Below are 22,754 nucleotides of genomic sequence, written 5' to 3'. Positions count from 1 at the left end.
AGACTGACAAACCCTGAGGCCTCACATGTGGTGAAAGGACTGGGCAGGACACTTGTTGGTATTGTCTAAATTTAGGAGCCTGATTATAGTTTGGGGTTTTTTTGGAAGGAGCAGAGGAAAATCCCCACGAAGCAGAGATGGCGCTTTGGAGGAGGAGGGAATGTGTACATGCTCACTCGAATTCCTATCTGAAGAGACTGGGAGAAATGCAAGCATGGGTTGCAGCAACCCCATCCCCGGAATCATTTTGTCTCTGTCGTAGTCTCATATACACAACTGTGCCCAACCACACGTTGCTGTGGCGTAGTCTGGTGGTATGGAAAATAAAGTACAGTAGAGTCTCACTTATCCAACAAAAACGGGCCAGCAGAATGTTGGATAAGCGAAAATGTTGGGTAATAAGGAGGGGTTAAGGAAAAGCCTATTAAACATCAAATTATATTATGATTTTACAAATTAAGCACCAAAACATTATGTTTTACAACAAATGGACAGAAAAAGCAGTTCAATACACAGTAATTACTACCCTGTTTCCCCAAAAATAAGACAGTGACTTATATTAATTTTTGCTCCCAAAGAGGCACTAGGTCTTATTTTCAGGGGATGTCTTATTTTTCCACAAAGAAGAATTGACATTTATGGTTGAATTTTTTAAAAATGAAAATTTATTATCTACTGTACAGTAGTTGTCATCACAAACCAGCATAACCAAACTGTGAATCCTTTCAAGAATTTCTATATTATATTTTATTGCTATACTGTTTTTAAATTACTGTTTTAAATTTCTGTTCGTATGTAAATTTATGTTGCTGTTGGGCTTGTCCCTGTGTAAGCTGCCCTGAGTCCCTTCTGGGAGATGGAGAATACAAGATACAAGAATAAAGTTATATTATTATTATTATTATTATTATTATTATTTCTTGTTACTACCTTTATTTCCATGTACAACAATCCACGGTATGTACATTTACCGATCCTGCATGCTTCCAAACAAAAACTTTTCTAGGTCTTACTTTCGGGGGAGGCCTTATATTTAGCAATTCAGTAAAACCTCTACTAGGTCTTATTTTCTGGGGATGTCTTATTTTCAGAGAAACAGGGTATGTAGTAATTACTGTATTTACGAATTTAGCACCAAGACTTCACAATGTATTGAAAACATTGATAGCAAAAACATTGACTACTAAAAGGCAAACTGCATTGGATAATACAGAATGTTGGATAAGCAACTCTACTGTAATGTGAAGCAGCTAGGCTTTGAATTCCTGTTTATTTGTTTAGGTTTTTTTTTTAAGTGGAGGTCATACCTTGGTGTATTGTGGCCAAATTTGGTGGCATTTGCTCCAGTGGTTTTTTTGTTAACTCGGTCCTACAAAATGACAGTACATGCGTTGTCGAAAGCTTTCATGGCTGGGATCACAGGGTTGTTGTGTGTTTTCCGGGCTGTATGGCCATGTTCCAGAAGTATTCTCTCCTGAAGTTTCGCCCACATCTATGGCAGGCATCCTCAGAGGTTTGTTTGTTTGTTTGTTTGTTTGTTTATAACAGCATTTGTATCCTGCCCTTCTCACCCAAGAGGGGACTCAGGGCGGCTTACAATAAAATCACATATATAAAAATAATACAATACATTGAAATTCAATTAAACTTAATTACATTAGACATTAGGTTGTGAGGTATATGAGGATGAGGATGCCTGCCGTAGATGTGGGCGAAACATCAGGAGAGAATACTTCTGGAACATGGCATACAGCCCAGAAAACACACAACAACTCTGTCAGTACATGTTTATATATATAGAGGGACCAGTGGGTTAAACTCTCGTGCTGGCAGGACTGATGACTTCAAGGTTGGGTTGCTGACCTGAAGGTTACAGGTTTGAATCCAACCCTGGGAGAGTGAGGATGAGCTTCCTCTATCAGCTCCAGCTCCATGCGGGGACATGAAAGGATGTTAAAAACATCAAAACATCCGGGCAATGTCCCCTGGGCAATGTCCTTGCAGACGGCCAATTCTCTCACACCAGAAGCGACTTGTGGTTTCTCAAGTCACTCCTGACACCAATATATATATACAGTAGAGTCTCACTTATCCAACACTCGCTTATCCAACATTCTGGATTATCTAACGCATTTTTGTAGTCAATGTTTTCAATACATCATGATATTTTGGTGCTAAATTTGTAAATACAGTAATTACTACATAGCATTACTGTTTATTGAACTACTTTTTCTGTCAATTTGTTGTATAACATGATGTTTTGGTGCTTAATTTGTAAAATCATAACCTAATTTGATGTTTAATAGGCTTTTCCTTAATCTCTGCTTATTATCCAACATATTCGCTTATCGAACATTCTGCCGGCCCGTTTACATTAGATAAGCGAGACTCTACTGTGTGTGTGTGTGTGTGTGTTTGTGTGTGTGTATACACACACACACACACACACACACACACACACACACACACACACTGTTCCCTCACTTATTGCAGGAGTTACGTTCCATGACCACCCGCAATAAGTGAAAATCCGCGAAGTAGGGACATTATATTTATTTTAATATTTATACATTATTTTAGTAGTTGTACACTATTTTAAGTCTTTATCAACCAGTCGTGTGTTGATAAATCGCCTCCTTCTCCTCCCGTTGCCTCTTGGGCTCCTTTTCTCTCCCTTTGTTTTCTCCTTCCTCCCTTCCTTAGGCTGCAAATTGTACATTTTTATGATTTATAATAGTCTTTTAAAGTTTATTGAAAAACCGCGAAACAGCAATACTGTCACCTTTGCAGGAGTTCCAGTTGTGGAAGGAAGCCTTCAATATGCAGAACAGGCTATTATCGCCCAAAGTCCGCTTGTCGGAGCCTCTTTTAGCCGCTATTCTTCCCCATTATTCCTTTTTTGCTTTTCAATCCCGCCCTAGTCTTGAGCCGGGCAAAGCCATGGCATTGTCTCACCAAGACACCTGCCTGCTTGCTTGCCTTTTTCTCCTTCTGTGCGTGTCTGTGCATGTGGACATGTGCGCGGACTCAAACGCCTGGCAGATATGCAAACGGCAACAGGCCGGTAAAAATGGCTGCTTGAAGGAGACTGTTGAAGGCAAGGGAAGAAAAGCAGGGAGTGTTGTCTTCTGGAAAATGCTCCTGTGCTCTTTGCGGAGGCGAAGGAGTCAGTCGCAATGTGGGATGAGGATTCCCGTAGGAGCTGCCAGACAGAAGCAACGGCCGAGCCTGCTTTCTCCGTGGACTTTTGTCTCCTCCAACCCTTCGCCTTATTGAAGTGACATCCTGGAGGTGGATTAGAGTTCGAAAGCAAGGAAAGAGAAAGCCTAGCTGCTTCCTACCTAGGGGATTCCATTGTTACCCAACTTGAATACCATTGAATACCCTTGCAGCTTCAAAGCCTGGCTGCTTCCTACCTAGGGGATTCCATTGTTGGCCAACTTGAATACCACTGAATAGCCTTGCAGCTTCAAAGCCTGGTTGCTTCATGCCTAGGGGGCTCCATTGTCACCCAACTTGAATACCATTGAATACCCTTGCAGCTTCAAAGCCTGGCTGCTTCCTACCTAGGGGATTCCATTGTTGGCCAACTTGAATACCACTGAATAGCCTTGCAGCTTCAAAGCCTGGTTGCTTCATGCCTAGGGGGCTCCATTGTCACCCAACTTGAATACCATTGAATACCCTTGCAGCTTCAAAGCCTGGCTGCTTCCTACCTAGGGGATTCCATTGTTGGCCAACTTGAATACCACTGAATAGCCTTGCAGCTTCAAAGCCTGGCTGCTTCATGCCTAGGGGACTCCATTGTCACCCAACTTGAATACCATTGAATACCCTTGCAGCTTCAAAGCCTGGCTGCTTCAGGCCTAGGGGACTCCATTGTCACCTAACTTGAATACCATTGAATACCCTTGCAGCTTCAACGCCTGGCTGCTTCATGCCTAGGGGATTCCATTGTTGGCCAACTTGAATACCCTTGCAGGGAGATGTTGACAAGCTGGAAAGCGTCCAGAGGAGGGCAACTATTGGGTCTATTCATTCAAACGCACTCTGGAATCATTCCAGGAATTGCGTGTCACGTCTGTAGACGGTCCATGTTTTGCAGGTGTATAACAGGGTTGGGAGGACAATAGCTTTATAAACAAGGATCTTGGTATCCTTATGGATGTCCCGATCCTCACACATGCTCTGCTTCATTCTGAAAAATGCTGCACTCGCAGAGCTCAGGCAGTGTTGTATTTCAGTGTCAATGTTGACTTTTGTGGAGAGGTGGCTGCCAAGGGAGCGGAAATGGCCAACATTTTCTAGTGTTACACCATTAAGCTGTATTCCTGGCAAACCACAGACCACTGACTCCAATGCAGCCTGAGCCCTGCCACATGCACTATGGAGGACCTTCTTAGAGCGACACCAGAGGCACTCCAAGTGGTCAAAGGAAATCTAGTATCATGCCAAGTTTATTGTGTTTTCAATTACAACTTGTACCGTCGGTTTGACACGATAAATACGCCAGATTGGGGGAGATCTCCGAGATCTCTTTCCGAGGCCCTGAGAGAAGAGCAGCAACAAAGTTGCCGGCTCCTTCCTTCCTTTTTCCGCCATGGCTCCCCTCCCTGCCCATGTCACGCTGCTCCTCGCTCCCCTCCTTTGTGCGACGACGAGAGAGAAGGCTTCAGTGGGATCAATCAGGCAGGAGCTGCTCCCTCTTCCTCCAGGCACATGGGGGTCGAGGAGGTGGGCTCCGGCGAAAGATGAATAATTAAAACCAAGTGTCACCGCAGAGCCCCTGACCCAAGGCTTGGTTCCAGAGTAACTGCCCTCATTTGCAGAACGGCCTGCCCGGGATAACCAAATCTGACCCCTGCATTCCATTCCAGCTAATTGACCAGGAAACAAACAAGGCCCCAACGAGGGAGAGAGCGAGAGAGTGAGAGAGAGAGAGAGAGAGGTGGATGGCCTCGGCCCCAAGAGTCCTCCCTTCCCCACACACATACACACCGCCCCATCGCCTCCCCTGTGCAGGGCTGGACGGCCGCCACTCCCGCCTTTGACATCAAAGGGCTGCTCAGCACAAAGAGCCTCTGCACAGGCAGAATCCCCAAAGAAATGTCTCCTTCTCCTTCTTCTTCGCCCCTCTACTTCCTCCCCTTGCAAAGAGGAGAACCAGGCAGGGCGCTTTGTTCTCCCTGGAATCCCTCTCCCTCTTCTGCGCCAGGGCCTTGTTTTTGTCACCTTGCACCCATTGTTTCGAACCCATCCCCGGCTCAAGCCACACGGTTCCAAATCTCTCTCTCTTGGTGAGATTTTTTGCGAGACCTCCTGAATCATCCGTCTGGCTGCCTAAGAGGCAAGGGATCCATTTCCCCCTATGGCGTGAATCCTATTGCAAGTGAAAGGATAGGAAATAGAAAGGGTTGATCTCTGTATGATCGACCTGTTGTCCATTACAGTGAATGCCTTCCCCAGTATTATAATGGCACTTTATTGCTATCATAGCTCCTTCCCTTGATGACATGATATATTTGCACTTTTAGCACTTTGGCCTAGATTCTTTGAACCTAATCCATGATTTTAACATTTTATCTTGTATGAGGTTTTTATGACTTGCTTTTATTGTCTGATTATTGGTTTTATTGTTTTGTTTTTATTGTTCTGCTCGGGCTTGGCCCCATGTAAGCCGCCCTGAGTCCCTTCGGGGAGATGGGGCGGGGTATAAGAATAAAATTATTATAATATTATTATTATTATTTATGAAACTCCTTTGCAGGAGTCTACCAGGGCCCCCGGCGTTCCCTTAATAATAATAAATACAGTAGAGTCCCACTCACCCAAGCTTCTGGATTATCCAAGCAATATTTGTAGTCAATGTTTTCAATATATCATGATATTTTGGTGCTAAATTCATAAATACAGTAATTACAACATAACATTACTGCATATTGAATTACTTTTTCTGTCAAATTTGTTGTAGAGTCTCACTTATCCAACATAAACGGGCTGGCAGAATGTTGGATAAGCGAATATGTTGGATAATAGGGAGGCATTAAGGAAAAGCCTATTAAACATCAAATTAGGTTATGATTTTACAAATGAAGCACCAAAACATCATGTTAGACAACAAATTTGGCAGAAAAAGTAGTTCTATACGGAGTAATGCTATGTAGTAATTACTGTATTTATGAATTTAGCACCAAAATATCACGATATATTGAAAACATTGACTCCAAAAATGTGTTGGATAATCCAGAATGTTGGATAAGTGAGTGTTGGATAAGTGAGACTCTACTGTATCATGATATTTTGGTGCTAAATTCATGAATACAGTAATTACAACATAACATTACTGCATATTGAACTACTTTTTCTGTCAAATTTGTTGTATGTATAAAATGACTAGCTGTGCCCGGCCACGCGTTGCTATGGCTAGGACTTTATTTTTCTTTTCTTTTTGTTGTATGAACGTAGAGGTTGTGCTGTCAATTTTCGAGGTTGTGGGGTGTTTAGTTTAGTTGTTTTGTCCGGTGCCATGATTCCATTACCCTTTTATATATATAGATGTTCTGGTGCTTAATTTGTAAAATCATAACCTAATTTGATGTTTGATAGGCTTTTCCTTAATCCCTCTTTATTATCCAACATATTCGCTTATCCAAGGTTCTGACGGCCCGTTTAGCTTGGATAAGTGAGACTCTACTGTAATAATAAACTTTATTCTTATATCCCACCCCATCTCCCCAAAGGGACTCGGGGCGGCTCACAACAGGGACAAGCCCGAAACAACAACACAACATATTTGACAATCCCTCCTTATTCAACATTTTTGCTTATCCGACGTTCTGCCGGCCCGTTTATGTTGGATAAGTGAGACTCTACTGTATAATCACAGGGTCCATCCCACTCCAAATCCTCTACGACTTCGTAGCACTTTATTAACTACCTCCTGTCTACAAAACACACTTAGCGCACTTTCGCCCAGTCGTTTTTATGATTTTATCGCTGTATTTTAATATGTTTTTACCAATGTTTTTGCTATTTCTATGTTAATGTTTATTCCTTCTGCGCACGTTTTTTGCTGTTTGATGTGTTTTATGTTTCTTACTGTATTTATTTGGGCTTTTGCCCCATGTAAGCCGCCCCAAATCCCTTCAGGGAGATGGAGGTGGGCTATAAGAATAAAGGTTATTATTATTTACAGTCATTAATTAATCAGCCCCAGAGGGTTTTTAATAATCCTGTATTTATTATGATTTTACCATTTATGTGTTTTAAATGCAATTTTTTATCCTGTATTTTTGTTTTAATTGATATATTGTATTACTGTTTTATCTTTTTATAGTGTGATTTGTATTATGTTGCCTATATTTTGTCCTATGTTGTTTGGGCCTCTGCCCCATGTAAGCCGCCCCGAGTCCCCACGGGGAGATGGTGCCGGGGTATAAATAAAGTTTTATTTATTATTATTTATTATTACTGTACATTAAGGGGCCTCGGTGGTGCAGCGTGTTAAAGTGCTGAGCTGCTGAACTTGCCAAAAGGTCGCAGGTTTGAATCTGGGGAGCGGAGTGAGTGCCCGCTGTTAGCCCCAACTTCTGCCAACCTAGCAGTTCGAAAACATGCAAATGTGAGTAGATCAATAGGTACCGCTGCGGCGGGAAGATAACGGCGTTCCATGCAGTCATGCCGGCCACATGACCTAGGAGGTGTCTACGGACAACGCCAGCTCTTTGGCTTACACATGGAGATGAGCACCAACCCCCAGAGTCAGACACGACTAGACTTAACATCAAGGGAAACCTAGATCAATAGGTACCGCTCTGGCGGGAAGGTAACGGCGTTCCATGCAGTCATGCCAGTGGCCACATGACCTAGGAGGTGTCTACGGACAACGCCGGCTCAACCTAGGAGGTGTCTATGGATAATGCCGGCTCTTTGGCTTATACATGGAGATGAGCACCAACCCCCAGAGTTGGACCCGACTCGGAAGTTAATGGCGCTCCATGCAATCATGCCGGCCACATGACCTAGGAGGGGTCTACGGACAACGCCGGCTCTTCAGCTTAGACATGGAGATGAGCACCAACCCCCAGAGTCGGACATGACTGGGAAGTTAATGGCGCTCCATGCAGTCATGCTGGCCACATGACCTAGGAGGTGTCTACAGACGACGCCGGCTCAACCTAGGAGGTGTCTATGGACAATGCCGGCTCTTCGGCTTAGATATGGAGATGAGCACCAACCCCCAGAGTCGGACATGACTGGGAAGTTAATGGCGCTCCATGCAGTCATGCCGGCCACAAGACCTAGGAGGGGTCTACGGACAACGCCGGCTCTTCAGCTTAGACATGGAGATGAGCACCAACCCCCAGAGTCGGACACAACTGGACTTAACTTTACCTACTACACATTACAACGTGTACCCTCGGTTTGCTTCTGACACGATAAACATAAAATACCGTGGAGCGGTTTCCCAACAATGAAGACTCCACGCAACAAAAGGATGGGTTGGGAGACACATGTCATTATGGAACCACTTCTCCATTATGGATGGGGAAGAAAAAGAAGAGAAAGAGGATGAGAGAGATGCCGTGGAAGAGGAAGAGAGAGACCTTCTTTCCCACGTGTCTCCTGCCTGGGAATTGGATATGATCAGCATCTCTCTGTAGCAAAGGGAGCCACAGCCTTGCTCTGAGTGAGCCTGATGTTCCTCCTTGGGGCTTCCTTGCAAGGCAGAGAGAGGCCACTGGCCCCTGACCTCTCCCTGGCCGCCCAGCACATCTGGCCTGCCGCCCGCCCCTCTCTCTTGCCCCGGTGCCTCCTCTGGCCAGATGTGCAGGCTGGCGGAAGGCTCCGAGGGGAGGTGCTGAGGCCGAGGGCTGGAACTACTTTCTCACAGCAGCAGCAGGAGCAGCAGCAGGAGCAGGAGCAAGAGCAGCCACAGACTCATTGTGTGTGAGAGAGAGATGGTGGAGGAGGCGGCAAGAGGCGGCGGCACATAATCCTCCCCATGCAACTTTTCCTGCGACCGCCTGGCACGCCTTGTCGTCCCCGAAACACACGGCCCATCTGGAAGAGGACTCCCAATTTTGCACAAGTTCATCTCTGAAGAAGACAAGAACTCTCCCTGGGATTTCACAGATGTAGAAGTTGCCTTTATAAGTCTTTCCTTCCAGGTGGTAAGAGCCTTCTCCTCCCTCTCCTCATATTAATATATATCATACTGAACATATATTGACATATCTTCAGCCCCCAGATACCCATTTCAAGGAAAGTTTGCAGCAACTTTGGAGCTGAGAGTGTCAGGATGGGAGAGGAGAACCTCAACTGTCCTCACCTGGCTGTTTGCTGACAATTTGCCATTAACTCTTGACTGGATTTTACCGTTTCTTCCTCCGTTTGAGACTTTGGGCAAAGAGCGTGGCTTGGGATTCATATGAGGAAACGACCTCAGCGTTTCAGCGTCTGGGACTTGGAAGATGCCTTCCGTGATGGAGAAATCGGGGATCCTCTCCAGGAGCCGGTCCAAGTCGTCGACCAACGGCGGTGGCAACCAGAACTCGGAAGATGACAGCAGCGAAGAAGAGCACTCCCACGGTAAGCCGAGTGAGCCGAGCGGGGCCGTGATGTTGTGCGCACACCAAGAGTTTGGAGAAGTGGGTGTTTTTTTATTGTGCTTGAGGGGTTTGGTGGGAGTTCTGAAGGTCTTCGGTGATGCTCTGGTTTCAAACAAAGCTTGGGAGCTCCACTGTTGTGGAACAAAGAGTTGGGCAACAAGAGACCTCTCTTGGGTAGGACGTGAGGCCAATGGGCTCATGACACCAATGGCCCCAGTTCGCCTCGTTCTCAGGCCTTAACTGGGCTCACCTTGCCCTCTGCTGGCCACGGACAGAGCTGGGCGGAGGAGGAGGAGATGGGACCCCAATGATCCATCCGTCCAGTAGGATCACCTACAGGTGATGTTGGGGTGCAATGGGCGAAAGAGGTAGCAGAGTACAATGAAGCTTTTGGGTGATGTGGGATCCCAACCTATGGAGAACAAGTACCTTGTAGGGTGGTGATGTGGTCTGAAAAGCATCAGAGCCATAAAACAATGCTGGGGAGAACCTGGAGATAGTGACCTCCTTGACTGTTGTGGAACAAAGAATTGGACAACCAGGGACCTCTCTTGGGTAGGACATGAGGTCAATGGGCTCATGGCACCAATGGTCCCAGTTCGCCTCATTCTCAGGCCTTAACTGGGCTCACCTTGCCCTCTGCTGGCCACGGAGTGGGAGCTGGGCGAAGGTGGAGGAGATGGGACCCCAAGGATCCATCAGTCCAGTAGGGTCACCTATAGGTGATGCTGGGGTGCAACTGGCAAAAGAGGGAGCAGAGTACAATGATGCTTTTGGGTGATGTGGGATCCCAACCTATGGAGAACAAGTACCTTGTAGGGTGGTGATGTGGTCTGAAAAGCACCAGAGCCATAAAACAATGCTGGGGAGAGCCTGGAGATAGTGACCTCCTTGACTGTTGTGGAACAAAGAGTTGGACAACCAGGGACCTGTCTGGGGCAGGACATGAGGTCAATGGGCTCATGGCACCAATGGTCCCAGTTTGCCTCGTTCTCAGGCCTTAACTGGGCTCACCTTGCCCTCTGCTGGGCAAAGGAGGAGGAGATGGGACCCCAATGATCCATCGGTCCAGTAGGATCACCTACAGGTGACACTGGGTGCAATGGGCGAAAGAGGGAGCGGAGTACAATGATGCTTTTGGGTGACTTGAGATCCCAACCTATGGAGAACAAGTACCTTGTGGGGTGGTGATGTGGTCTGAAAAGCATCAGAGCCATAAAACAATGCTGGGGAGAGCCTGGAGATAGTGACCTCCTTGACTGTTGTGGAACAAAGAGTTGGACAACCAGGGACCTCTCTTGGGTAGGACATGAGGTCAATGGGCTCATGACACCAATGGCCCCAGTTTGCCTCGTTCTCAGGCCTTAACTGGGCTCACCTTGCCCTCTGCTGGCCACGGAGTGGGAGCTGGGCGAAGGAGGAGGAGATGGGACCCCAACGATTCAGATCCATCGGTCCAGTAGGATCACCTACAAGTGATGCTGGGGTGCAACGGGTGAAATAGGTAGCAGAGTACAATGACATGGGATCCCAACCTATGGAGAACAAGTACCTTGTGGTGGTGATGTGGTCTGAAAAGCATCAGAGCCACAAAACAATGCTGGGGAGAACCTGGAGATAGTGACCTCCTTGACTGTTGTGGAACAAAGAGTTGGACAACCAGGGACCTCTCTGGGGCAGGACATGAGGTCAATGGGCTCATGACACCAATGGCCCCAGTTTGCCTCGTTCTCAGGCCTTAACTGGGCTCACCTTGCCCTCTGCTGGACACGGAGTGGGAGCTGGGCGAAGGAGGAGGAGATGGGACCCCAACGATCCATCGGTCTAGTGGGATCACCTACAGGTTACACTGGGTGCAACGGGCGAAAGAGGTAGCAGAGTACAATGATGCTTTTGGGTGACGTGGGATCCCAACCTATGGGGTGCAAGTATCTTGTGGGGTGGTGATGTGGTCTGAAAAGCCTCAAAGCCATAAACAATGCTGGAGAGAGCCTGGAGTAATGATCTCCTTGACTGATAGGACACAATGCTTCAAAATATCAATATTTTGGTGTCAGTATGGGAGTCTTCCTATGCATGAAACTAGAAAGTTGGTTCTGTATGACCATTTGAATGAGGCAGTGGTATTAAAACACTCTTAAAAATGTGGGCGTCCTTAAGCACCCCAAGCTCCAGGCCCATAAAACAATGAGCCAATGCCAAGGCACCTTGGCTCGGAGAGCCTTTTCTTTCTCTGAAGGCCACCTGATTCATTATTAGTGTACTTATGCTCATTGTTGTATTATGTTTTGTTGTTGTATGGTTTTAAGTTGTACGGTTTCCTTGCTATGTTGGAAACCGCCCTGAGTCCCTTGAGGAGATAGGGCAGTATATAAATAAAGTTTTTATTATTATTATTATTATTATTATTATTATTATTATTATTATTATTATTATTATTATATTATGACACAGCAAACAAGATAGACATGCTGGATTTTGTATCACAAAATCACAAGTCGAACACTTCCCAAGTGTCTAGGACTATTATTATTATTATTATTATTATTATTATTATTATTATTATTATTATTATTGTAGAGTCTCACTTATCCGAGACTCGCTTATCCAACGTTCTGGATTATCCAAGGCATTTTTGTAGTCAATGTTTTCAATATATCGTGATATCTTGGTGCTAAATTCGTAAATACAGTAATTACAACATAACCTTACTGCGTATTGAACCACTTTTTCTATCAAATTTGTTGTAGAACATGATGTTTTGGTGCTTAATTTATAAAATCATAACCTAATTTGATGTTTAATAGGCTTTTCCTTAATCTCTCCTTATTATCCAACATATTCGCTTATCCAACGTTCTGCCAGCCCATTTACATTGGATAAGTGAGACTCTACTGTATTATTATTATTATTATTATTATTATTATTATTATTATTATTATTATTATTATATCCTCCATTGCTGCAGCTCAATATCTGCTCTTGAGCCTCGCAATGCAAGTGGACAGTTGGGTGGGAGATGCCACCACCTATGGAAAGATGTGGAGCCATGTTTAAACATTTGAAAGGATATCTATCCTAAGGATGAAGGAGCAGGTATGTTTTCTGCTGCTCTGGGTACTCGAGGCAATTATAAGAAGGGAGATTCCACCTGACCATTAGGAAGAACTTCCTAACCTTAGGAGTTGTTCGACAATGGAACTCATTGTCTCGAAGTGTGGATGTCCTCGGATGCCCTCGGCCTCTCATTGAACATCGAGAAAACCAAAGTGCTCTTCCAGTAGGCACCAGCCAGAAATACAGCTTAATGATGTAACACTAGAATATGTTGACCATTTCCGCTCCCTTGGCAGCCTCTCTCCACAAGAGTCAACATTGACAATGAAATACAACACCGCCTGAGCTCTGCGAGTTCAGCATTCTTCTGAATGAAGCAGAGAGTGTTTATCGGGACATCCGTAGACATACCAAGGTGCTTGTTTATAAAGCCATTGTCCTTCCAACCCGACTATACATTGACCATTTCTGCTCCCTTGGCAGCCACCTCTATAAAAGTCAACATTGACATTGAAATACAACTCTGTCTGAGCTCCGTGAGTGCAGCATTTGTCCGAATGAAGCAGAGAGTGTTTGAGGATCGGGACATCCCTAGGGATACCAAGGTGCTTGTTTATAAAGCTATTGTTCTCCCAACCCCGCTATACATTGACCATTTCTGCTCCCTTGGCAGCCACCTCTCTCTAAAAGTCAACATTGACACTGAAATACAACTCTGTCTGAGCTCCATGAGCGCAGCATTTCTCCAAATGAAGCAGAGAGTATTTGAGGACCAGGACATTTTTAGGGATACTAAAAGGCTTATTTATAAAGCTACTCTTCTCCCAACCCTGCTTTACGTTGACCCTTTCCGCTCCCTTGGCAGCTACCTCTCCACAAAAGACAACATTGATGCTGAAATACAACACTTCCTGAGCTCTGCGAGTGCAGCTTTCTTCTGAATGAAGCCGAGAGTGTTTGAGGATCAAGACATCCGTAGAGATACCAAGGTGCTTGTTTATAAAGCCATTGTCCTCCCAACCTCACTATACATTGACCATTTCTGCTCCCTTGGCAGCCACCTCTCTATAAAAGCCAACATTGACACTGAAATACAACTCCGTCTGAGCTCCGTGAGTGCAGCATTTCTCCGAATGAAGCAGAGAGTATTTGAGGATCGGGACATCTTTAGGGATACTAAAAGTCTTGGGAATGTCTTGGGAAGACAGGCGTGCTGGAAGGAGCGATGCTCCTACGCCATCAACTCCGCTGGACTGAATGCCACATTGTCCGAATGCTCAAAGATCACCGTCTCCCAAAGCAGTTACTATACTCCCAACTCAAGAACGGGAAACGTAATGTTGGTGAGCAGGAAAAGAGATGGAAAGATGGGCTCAAAGCCAACCTCAAAAACTGGAGGAGACACTGGGTAACCCTTGAGCGCTCTAACTGGAGATCAGCTGTGACCAGCAGTGCTGTGGAATTGGAAGAGGCACGAATGGCGGGAGAAGCGTGCCAAGAAGAAAGCCAACCCTGACCGGGATCACCTTCCACTTGGAAACCGATGCTCCACAGTCACCTACGTACCCAATGCCAGAACCCAACATCTGGAAGACAATCACTTGCCGATCTTCTGGGGTCCTCTCTTTGCTCCCGTCACCTGCAGAGCCTGGTGCGAATGTTATGTTATGGAAGTCTTTGAGAGAGACGCTCGGCCCCCAGCCCAGCATATGTTTCATGGTTTGTGTGCCAGAAAGCGAAAGCTCAGGAGCTCCTTGGCAGGACGTTGGCTAAGTGTTTCCAGAGCTCGCCTGCCGCTCAGCAGCTGTTGGGTAGATTTTCTTTTCCATTTTTTTAGCTACTGCTAAGGGTGAGGAATGTTGGGCTACTCAAACTTCTTACTTAGACGACACTTGGGAAGGTTTCTCCCTGGTATTTTTGCATCTTCAAGGCTCTCAAGGGCCCAAGAGTGGTAGGGATGCTCATCTGTTCATGCTGGGATTTCTCCTGGTTTGGTTTTGCAGCTTATTTATTTATTTACAACATTTATATCCCACCCTTCTCACCCCAAAAGGGACTCAGGGCGGCATACAAAGTTATATGTACATACAATATATTATATTATTAGCATAGCACTGTATTAGCATTATATATTACTGTATATGCTCGAGTATAAGCCCAGTTTTTTTATCCCTTTTTTTAAGACTGAAAAAGCCCCCCTCAGCTTATACATGGGTGAGGGTCCTGGTTGGCTTATATTTGGGTCAGCTTATACTCGAGAATATAGGGTACATTTATTATTTTTCTCTATTATTATTGGTATTACAGTAGAGTCTCACTAATCCAAGCTAAACGGGCCGGCAGAAGCTTGGATAAGCGAATATCTTGGATTATAAGGACTGATCAAGGAAAAGCCTATTAAACATAAAATTAGGTTATGATTTTACAAATTAAGCACCAAAACTTCATGTTATACAACAAATTTGACAGAAAAAGTAGTTCAATACGCAGTAATGTTATGTTGTAATTACTGTATTTACGAATTTAGCACCAAAATATCACGACATATTGGAAACATTGACTACAAAAATGGCTTGGATTATCCAGAGGCTTGGACAAGCGAGGCTTGGATTAGTGAGACTCTACTGTATTACATTTATTTTACTCTATTATTATTGTATTGTATGACACAGCAAACAAGATAGATATGCTAGTTTTCGTATCACAAAATCACTATTATTATTATTATTATTTTACTCTATTTATTATTACATGTATTATTTTCCTTTATTTATTTATTTATTATTATTATTATTATTATTATTATTATTATTATTATTATTATATGTACTGTATTATTTTACTCTATTATTATTAAAAGGATACATAAGCACATTTACATTGAAGATGAGAATAATGATTTAATCAGAGTTAGACAGTCTTAAATTAGAGCTTGATGTAAATATTCAAAAACATTTAACTTACTGATGCCTCAATTAATGTAATTTTTGGTATCTATTTTTATTTCTGAAATTTACCACTCTTGGCTTATACTGGAGCAAATGTTTTCCCAGGTTTTTTTGTGGTAAAATTAGATGCCTTGGCTTATATTCGGGTCGGCTTATATTCGAGTATATACGGTATTGTATTATTAGCATAGCACTGTATTAGCATTATATATTACTATATTGTACTATACCACTATCCTGTGATATTATTAGTAATATTATATGTAATATATAATTAATATTATTATATTGTATTATTATTAGTATTTTGTATTGCGTAATACTATTATGAATATTATCTGTATATACAATATATTATTAGCATAACACAATATTAGCATTCTATATTACTATATTGTACTATACCACTATCCTGTGATATTATTAGTAATATTACATGTAATATATAATTAATATTATTATATTGTATTATTAGTATTATTTTGTATTGCATAATAATATGAATATTATCTGGATATACAATATATTATTAGCATAACACAATATTAGCATTATATATTACTATATTGTACTGTATCACTGTACTGTGATATTATTAATATTACATGTAATATATAATTAATATTATTATATTGTATTAGTATTATATTGCATTGCATAATACTGTAATTAATATTAAACATTATTATATTGTACTATACCACTAAACTGCGATATTATTAGTAATACAGTAGAGTCTCACTTATCCAAGACTTGCTTATTCAAGGTTCTGGATTATCCAAGGCATTTTTGTAGTCAGTTGTTTTCAATATATCGTGATATTTTGGTGCTAAATTCGTAAATACAATAATTACAACATAACATTACTGCGTATTGAACTACTTTTTCTGTCAAATTTGTTGTATAACATGATGTTTTGGTGCTTAATTTGTAAAATCATAACCTAATTTGATGTTTAATAGGCTTTTTCCTTAATCCCTCCTTATTATCCAGGATATTCACTTATCCAAGGTTCTGCCAACCTGTTTAGCTTGGATAAGTGAGACTCTACTGTATTAACAATATTATGTGTATGTACAATATATTATATTAGCAATATTATATGTAATATATAATATATAATTAATATTATATTACATTGTATTATTATCATATTGTATTACACTATATATATACATTATATTATTAATATTAAATATTATATTGTACTATACCACTATACTGCAATATTATTAGTAATATTACATGTAATATATAATATTATTATATTGTATTATTAGTAGTATTATATTGTATTACATTATAATATTAACAATATATGTATATGTACAATATATTATATTAGAATATGAAATGTAATATATAATATATAATTAATATTATATTGTATTATCATATTGTATTACATTATCTATATATACAATATATTATTAATATTAAATATTATTATATTGTACTATACTGCGATATTATTAGTAATATTACATGTAATATATAATATTATTATATTTTATTATCATATTGTATTACATTATTATAGATGTATATACAATATATTATTAATATTAAATATTATATTGTACTATACCATTATATTGTATTATTAGTAGTGTTATATTGTATGACATTACATTAATACTAACAATATTACGTGTATGTACAATATATTATATTAGCAATATTATATGTAATATATAATATATAATTCATATTATTATATTGTATTATTATCATATTGTATTACATTATAATATATATACAATACATTATATTATTAATATTATAATACAATATAAATATTACAGTACAATATAATACTATACCATTATACTGTGATATTATTAGTAATATTACATGTAATATATAATATTGTTATATTGTATTATTATCATATTGTAATACATTATAATATATGTATATACAATACATTATATTATTAATATTATAGTACAATATAAATATTATAGTACAATATAATACTATACCACTATACTGTGATATTATTAGTAATATTACATGTAATATATAATATTGTTATATTGTATTATCATATTGTAATACATTATAATATATGTATATACAATACATTATATTATTAATATTATAGTACAATATAAATATTATAGTACAATATAATACTATACCACTATACTGTGATATTATTAGTAATATTACATGTAATATATAATATTGTTATATTGTATTATTATCATATTGTAATACATTATAATATATGTATATACAATACATTATATTATTAATATTATAGTACAATATAAATATTATTGTACAATATAATACTATACCACTATACTGTGATATTATTAGTAATATTACATGTATTATATAATATTGTTATATTGTATTATTATCATATTGTATTACATTATAATATATGCATATACGATATATTATATTATTAGCATAGCATAATGTTAGCATTATATATTACTATATTGTACTAGACCACTGTACTGTGATATTAGTAATAATATTACATGCACAGTGGCAGGTTCTTCTTCCTTCTCTCCCTCATTTTCTGGATCCTCCCTTAACTAGAGCAGCAGCAGGGCCTTCAAGCCTCTTTTATTTTTGTGTCCTTCCTTTGCAGATAGCATGATCCGTGTGGGAGCGGATTACCAAGCTGTGATCCCAGAGTGCAAACCAGGTAAAGGGAGTCATGTTGGGAAGGGCGATGTCTAAAGCATGGACGGGGTTAAGCAAGACAGCAACAATGATCCCAGCTTCTTCACTTTTGCCATCACAAATCTATGTCTTCCTAAAGTAGACAGCTTTCTCGACCTACCTTTTGGGTTGTTGTGCATTTTCTGGCCATGTTCCGGAAGCATTCTCTCCTGACCTTTCGCCCACATCTACGGCAGGCATCCTCAGAGGTTGTGAGCTCTGTTGGAAAACGAAGCAAGGGAGGTTTATATGTCTGTGGAATAATGTCCAGGGTGGGAGAAAGGAACTCTTTGTGTTGTCGAAGGCTTTCATGGCCGGAATCACTGGGTTGTTGTGAGTCTTCTGGGCCGTGTGACCATGTTCCAGAAGCATTCTCTCCTGACGTTTCGCCTACATCTATGGCAGGCATCCTCAGAGTGCTTCCTATGTGCACTTCGCCTAGAAGGCTATTGGTTATGGTGAGTATGTTTTTATTGTATTTTATATGCCTTGGATTTTATCTGTTTTAAATGTACCTTGTTGTTGTATTTGGTGGCATATTTGGGCTTGTTCCCCATGTGAGCTGCCCCGAGTCCCTTCAGGGAGATGGGACGGGATATAAGAATAAAGTTGTTATTATTATTATTTCAGAGGTTGGGGAGGGGGTCAGATGCCTGCCATAGATGTGGGTTAAATGTCAGGAGAGAATGCTTCTAGAACATAGCCATTCAGCCCGGAAGACTCACAACCTAGAAAGAACTCTTGTCTGTTGGAGGCCAGTGTGAATGTTGTAATTAATCACCTTGATTATTATTATTATTATTATTACTATTATTACTACTATTATTATTTCAGAGGTTGAGGGATCAGAACCCGCAACCTCTGACAATGCCTGCCATAGATATAGACAAAACGTCAGGAGAGAATGCTTCTAGAACATGGCCATACAGCCCGGAAGACTCACAACAACCCAGAAAGAACTCTTGTCTGTTGGAGGCTAGTGTGAATATTGTAATTAATCACCTTGATTATTATTATAATTATTTCAGAGGTTGGGCAGGTCAGACCTCTCAACCTCTGAGGATGCCTGCCATAGATGTGGGCGAAATGTCAGGAGAGAATGCTTCTAGAACATGGCAATACAGCCCAGAAGACTCACAACAACCCAGAAAGAACTCTTGTCTGTTGGAGGCTAGTGTGCATGTTGAAATTAATCATCTTTATTATTATTATTATTATTATTATTATTATTATTATTATTATCATTATCATTATCATTATCATTATTATTTCAGAGGTTGGGGGTCAGACCTCTCAACCTCTGACAATGCCTGCCATAGATATGGGTGAAATGTCAGGAGAGAATGCTTCTAGAACATGGCCATACAGCCCGGAAGACTCACAACAACCCAGGAAGAACTCTTGTCTGTTGGAGGCCAGTGTGAATGTTGGAATTACCACCTTTTTATTATTATTATTATTATTATTATTATTATTATTATTATTATTATTTCAGAGGTTGGAGGTCAGACCTCTCAACCTCTGACGATGCTTGCCATAGATGGGGCCGATATGTCAGGAGAGAATTATTATTATAACTACTACTACTATTGTTATATTATTATTATTATTATTATTATTATTATTATTATTGACACAACAACAGTATGACACAGCAAACAAGATAGATATGCTGGATTTCGTATCACAAAATCACAAGTCGAACACTTCCCGTGTGTCTAGGACTGTGTGATGTATTTTCGGATGATGCGTGCAGATCCCAGTAGGGTTGTTGTTGTTATTATTATTATTATTATTATCATTATCATTATTATTATTGACACAACGACAGTATGACACAGCAAACAAGATAGATATGCTGGATTTCGTATCACAAAATCACAAGTCGAACACTTCCCGTGTGTCTAGGACTGTGTGATGTATTTTCGGATGATGCGCGCAGATCCCAGTCGGGTGGCCTTTTGCAGTTGGCAGATCGTGATTTTGTCAATGTCTATTGTTTCCAAATGCCGGTTGAGATCTTTTGGCATGGCACCCAATGTTTATTATTATTATTAAGGTTAAGGTTTTCCCCTGACGTTAAGTCCAGTCGTGACCGACTCATCTCCATTTTATTATTATTATTATTATTATTATTATTATTATTATTATTATTATTATTATTATTATTATTTCAACAGAGCTGGGATGAACAGGGGGAGTGTGCCTTTGCATGTGTATCAAGACAACCCTCACACATACCCCTGCCTCACATTCTCGGTTTGGGGAGCATCAAGTAGTAAAGCAAGAGTACTTAAGGGAAAGGTAGTGATAGTAACCCGTTGTTCTTTGTCGTCTAGAGAGCCCGGCTCGCTACAGCAACAAGGAGTTGAAAGGGATGCTCGTCTGGTCGCCAAATCATTGTGTCTCTGATGCCAAACGTGAGTCTGAGTCTCTCCAGCCCTCTTCCTGCCCTGCCTCCAGCCGCCCACTTTCCAACCCATTTCTGAACTGGTTCCAGAAGCAGGGGTGGGGGCGGGGAAGTGCATTCCGTCTTCTGCCGGTAGCAGAGCCTCTGACTGACAGCTCCCCCGTCCCCCCTCCTGGGACTCCTAGAAGCAATTACCGTGCGGCTGGTGTGCTGCCTCCGGCTCCTGGGTTATTAATCTGGCTGGTGCAGGCAGCTTGGGGAGGCGCGGGGGGCGGGGGGTATAGGTGGAAAAGAGTGCTGCTTTCTGGTCGGAAGAGGCAAGGCCCAGAGTTAGGGCTCCCATCGTTCAGGAAGCGTGCTTACTTTGGAGCAAGGAACAGAACTCGGCAACATAACACGTTGTCTCGGACTAGGGGCGCTTCCAGATAGCACGAAATCACGGGTTAAACGGAGGCAAAAAATCCCAGGACTTCAGAAAAGGTCCACATACAGAGTCCTGGGATTTCTACTATTTCTGCCTCTGTTGTGTGGACTTGCTGCTTTGTTCTGAGATTTAGAAGCTCGGCCGATGTAAGAGTTTCTGGCGGATTAGAGGCGCTTCCAGACGGCACAAAATCACGGGTTTAAACAGAGGCAAAAAATCCCGGGACTTCAGAAGGGGTCCACATACAGAGTCCTTGGATTTTTGCAATTTCTGCCTCTGTTGTGTGGACTTGCTGCTTTGTTCTGAGATTTAGAAGCTTGGCCGATGTAAGAGTTCCTGGCGGATTAGAGGCGCTTCCTGACGGCACAAAATCACGGGTTTAAACAGAGGCAAAAAATCCCGGGACTTCAGAAGGGGTCCACATACAGAGTCCTGGGATTTCTCCCTCCGTTGTGCCGACTTGCTGCTTTGTTCCAAGATTTAGAAGCTCGGCCGATGTAAGAGTTCCTGGCGGATTAGGGGCGCTTCCAGACAGCACGAAATCACGGGTTTAAACGGTGGCAAAAAATCCCAGGACTTTAGAAGGGGTCCACATACAGAGTCCTGGGATTTTTGCAATTTCTGCCTCCGTTGTGCAGATTTGCTGCTTTGTTCTGAGATTTAGAAGCTCGGCCGATGTAAGAGTTCCTGGTGGAATAGAGGCGCTTCCAGACAGCACGAAATCATGGGTTTAAACGGTGGCAAAAAATCCCGGGACTTCAGAAGGGGTCCACATACAGAGTCCTGGGATTTCTGTCTCCGTTGTGCAGACTTGCTGCTTTGTTGCGAGTTTTAGAAGCCGGGAAAGAAAATGTGGCATTGCCTCGGACTAGGGGCGCTTTCAGACGGCACGAAATCACGGGTTTAAACAGAGGCAAAAAAAATCCCGGGACTTCAGAAGGGATCCACATAGAGACCTCTTAGTCCTGGGATTTATGCCTCTGTTGTGCGGACTTGCTGCTTTGTTCCGAGATTTAGAAGCTCGGCCTCGGACTAGGGGTGCTTCCAGACGGCACGAAATCACGGGTTTAAACGGTGGGTGGGTGGCCATCTGTTGGTTGGGCTTTGATGGTGTTCCTGCCTGGCATTATTTATTTATTTATTTATTTATTTATTTATTTATTTAATACATTTATATCCTACCCTTCTCACCCCAAAGGGCTTACAAATTAAATTTACATACAATATTATATTATTAGCATAGTACAATACTGGCAATAAATTACCATATTGTACTATATCTATATATTGCGATATTATTAATAATATTAGGAAGGTGGTGAACCACTGAGGTATTTGGAAGCTGGGTGGCCATCTGTTGGGAGGGCTTTCATGGTGTTCCTGCCTGGAATTAGGGCTGGGGGTTACTACAACATGAGGAACCGTATTAGGAAGGTTGAGAACGTGGTATTTGTCTCTCCGGCAGCACGTGATATTTGTCTCTTTCTCCCTCTAGTGGACAAATACATTGCCATGGCCAAGGAGAAGCACGGCTACAACATAGAGCAGGTAAACAACACTCTCCCAAGAAAATCTACATGCTACAATGGCTTTGCGTGTCCCCATCTCTACTTCTGTTA

The 22,754-nt window shown here is 41.7% G+C and overlaps 2 protein-coding genes across 3 annotated transcripts in view; one reads left to right on the top strand and one right to left on the bottom strand.

Moving 5' to 3' along the window:
* rcor2 (REST corepressor 2) overlaps positions 1-22,754 on the top strand; it is a 47,790-nt gene that overhangs the window by 16,818 nt on the left and 8,218 nt on the right. Inside the window, exons 1-4 of one of the 2 annotated variants that reach the window (XM_003228689.4) lie at positions 8,748-9,591; positions 18,228-18,284; positions 20,641-20,721; positions 22,631-22,683. In XM_003228689.4, the coding sequence (XP_003228737.1) occupies positions 9,474-9,591; positions 18,228-18,284; positions 20,641-20,721; positions 22,631-22,683 (309 nt within the window). In that variant the 5' untranslated portion in view covers positions 8,748-9,473. Of the gene's footprint in view, positions 1-8,747; positions 9,592-18,227; positions 18,285-20,640; positions 20,722-22,630; positions 22,684-22,754 lie in introns of those variants that run through there. The other variant, XM_062965148.1, reaches the window with a different exon arrangement.
* Positions 1-22,754, bottom strand: part of LOC134294347 (uncharacterized) — a 38,243-nt gene that overhangs the window by 9,194 nt on the left and 6,295 nt on the right. The window contains exon 2 of the mRNA XM_062965149.1: positions 18,423-18,520. The gene's annotated coding sequence lies outside the window, so the exon portion shown is untranslated. The remainder of the gene's footprint in view (positions 1-18,422; positions 18,521-22,754) is intronic.

Source organism: Anolis carolinensis, unplaced genomic scaffold, assembly GCF_035594765.1.
Source record: "Anolis carolinensis isolate JA03-04 unplaced genomic scaffold, rAnoCar3.1.pri scaffold_14, whole genome shotgun sequence".
In the NCBI taxonomy this organism is placed as follows: Eukaryota; Metazoa; Chordata; class Lepidosauria; order Squamata; family Dactyloidae; genus Anolis; species Anolis carolinensis.
This window is presented reverse-complemented; position numbering and strand designations above follow the sequence as displayed.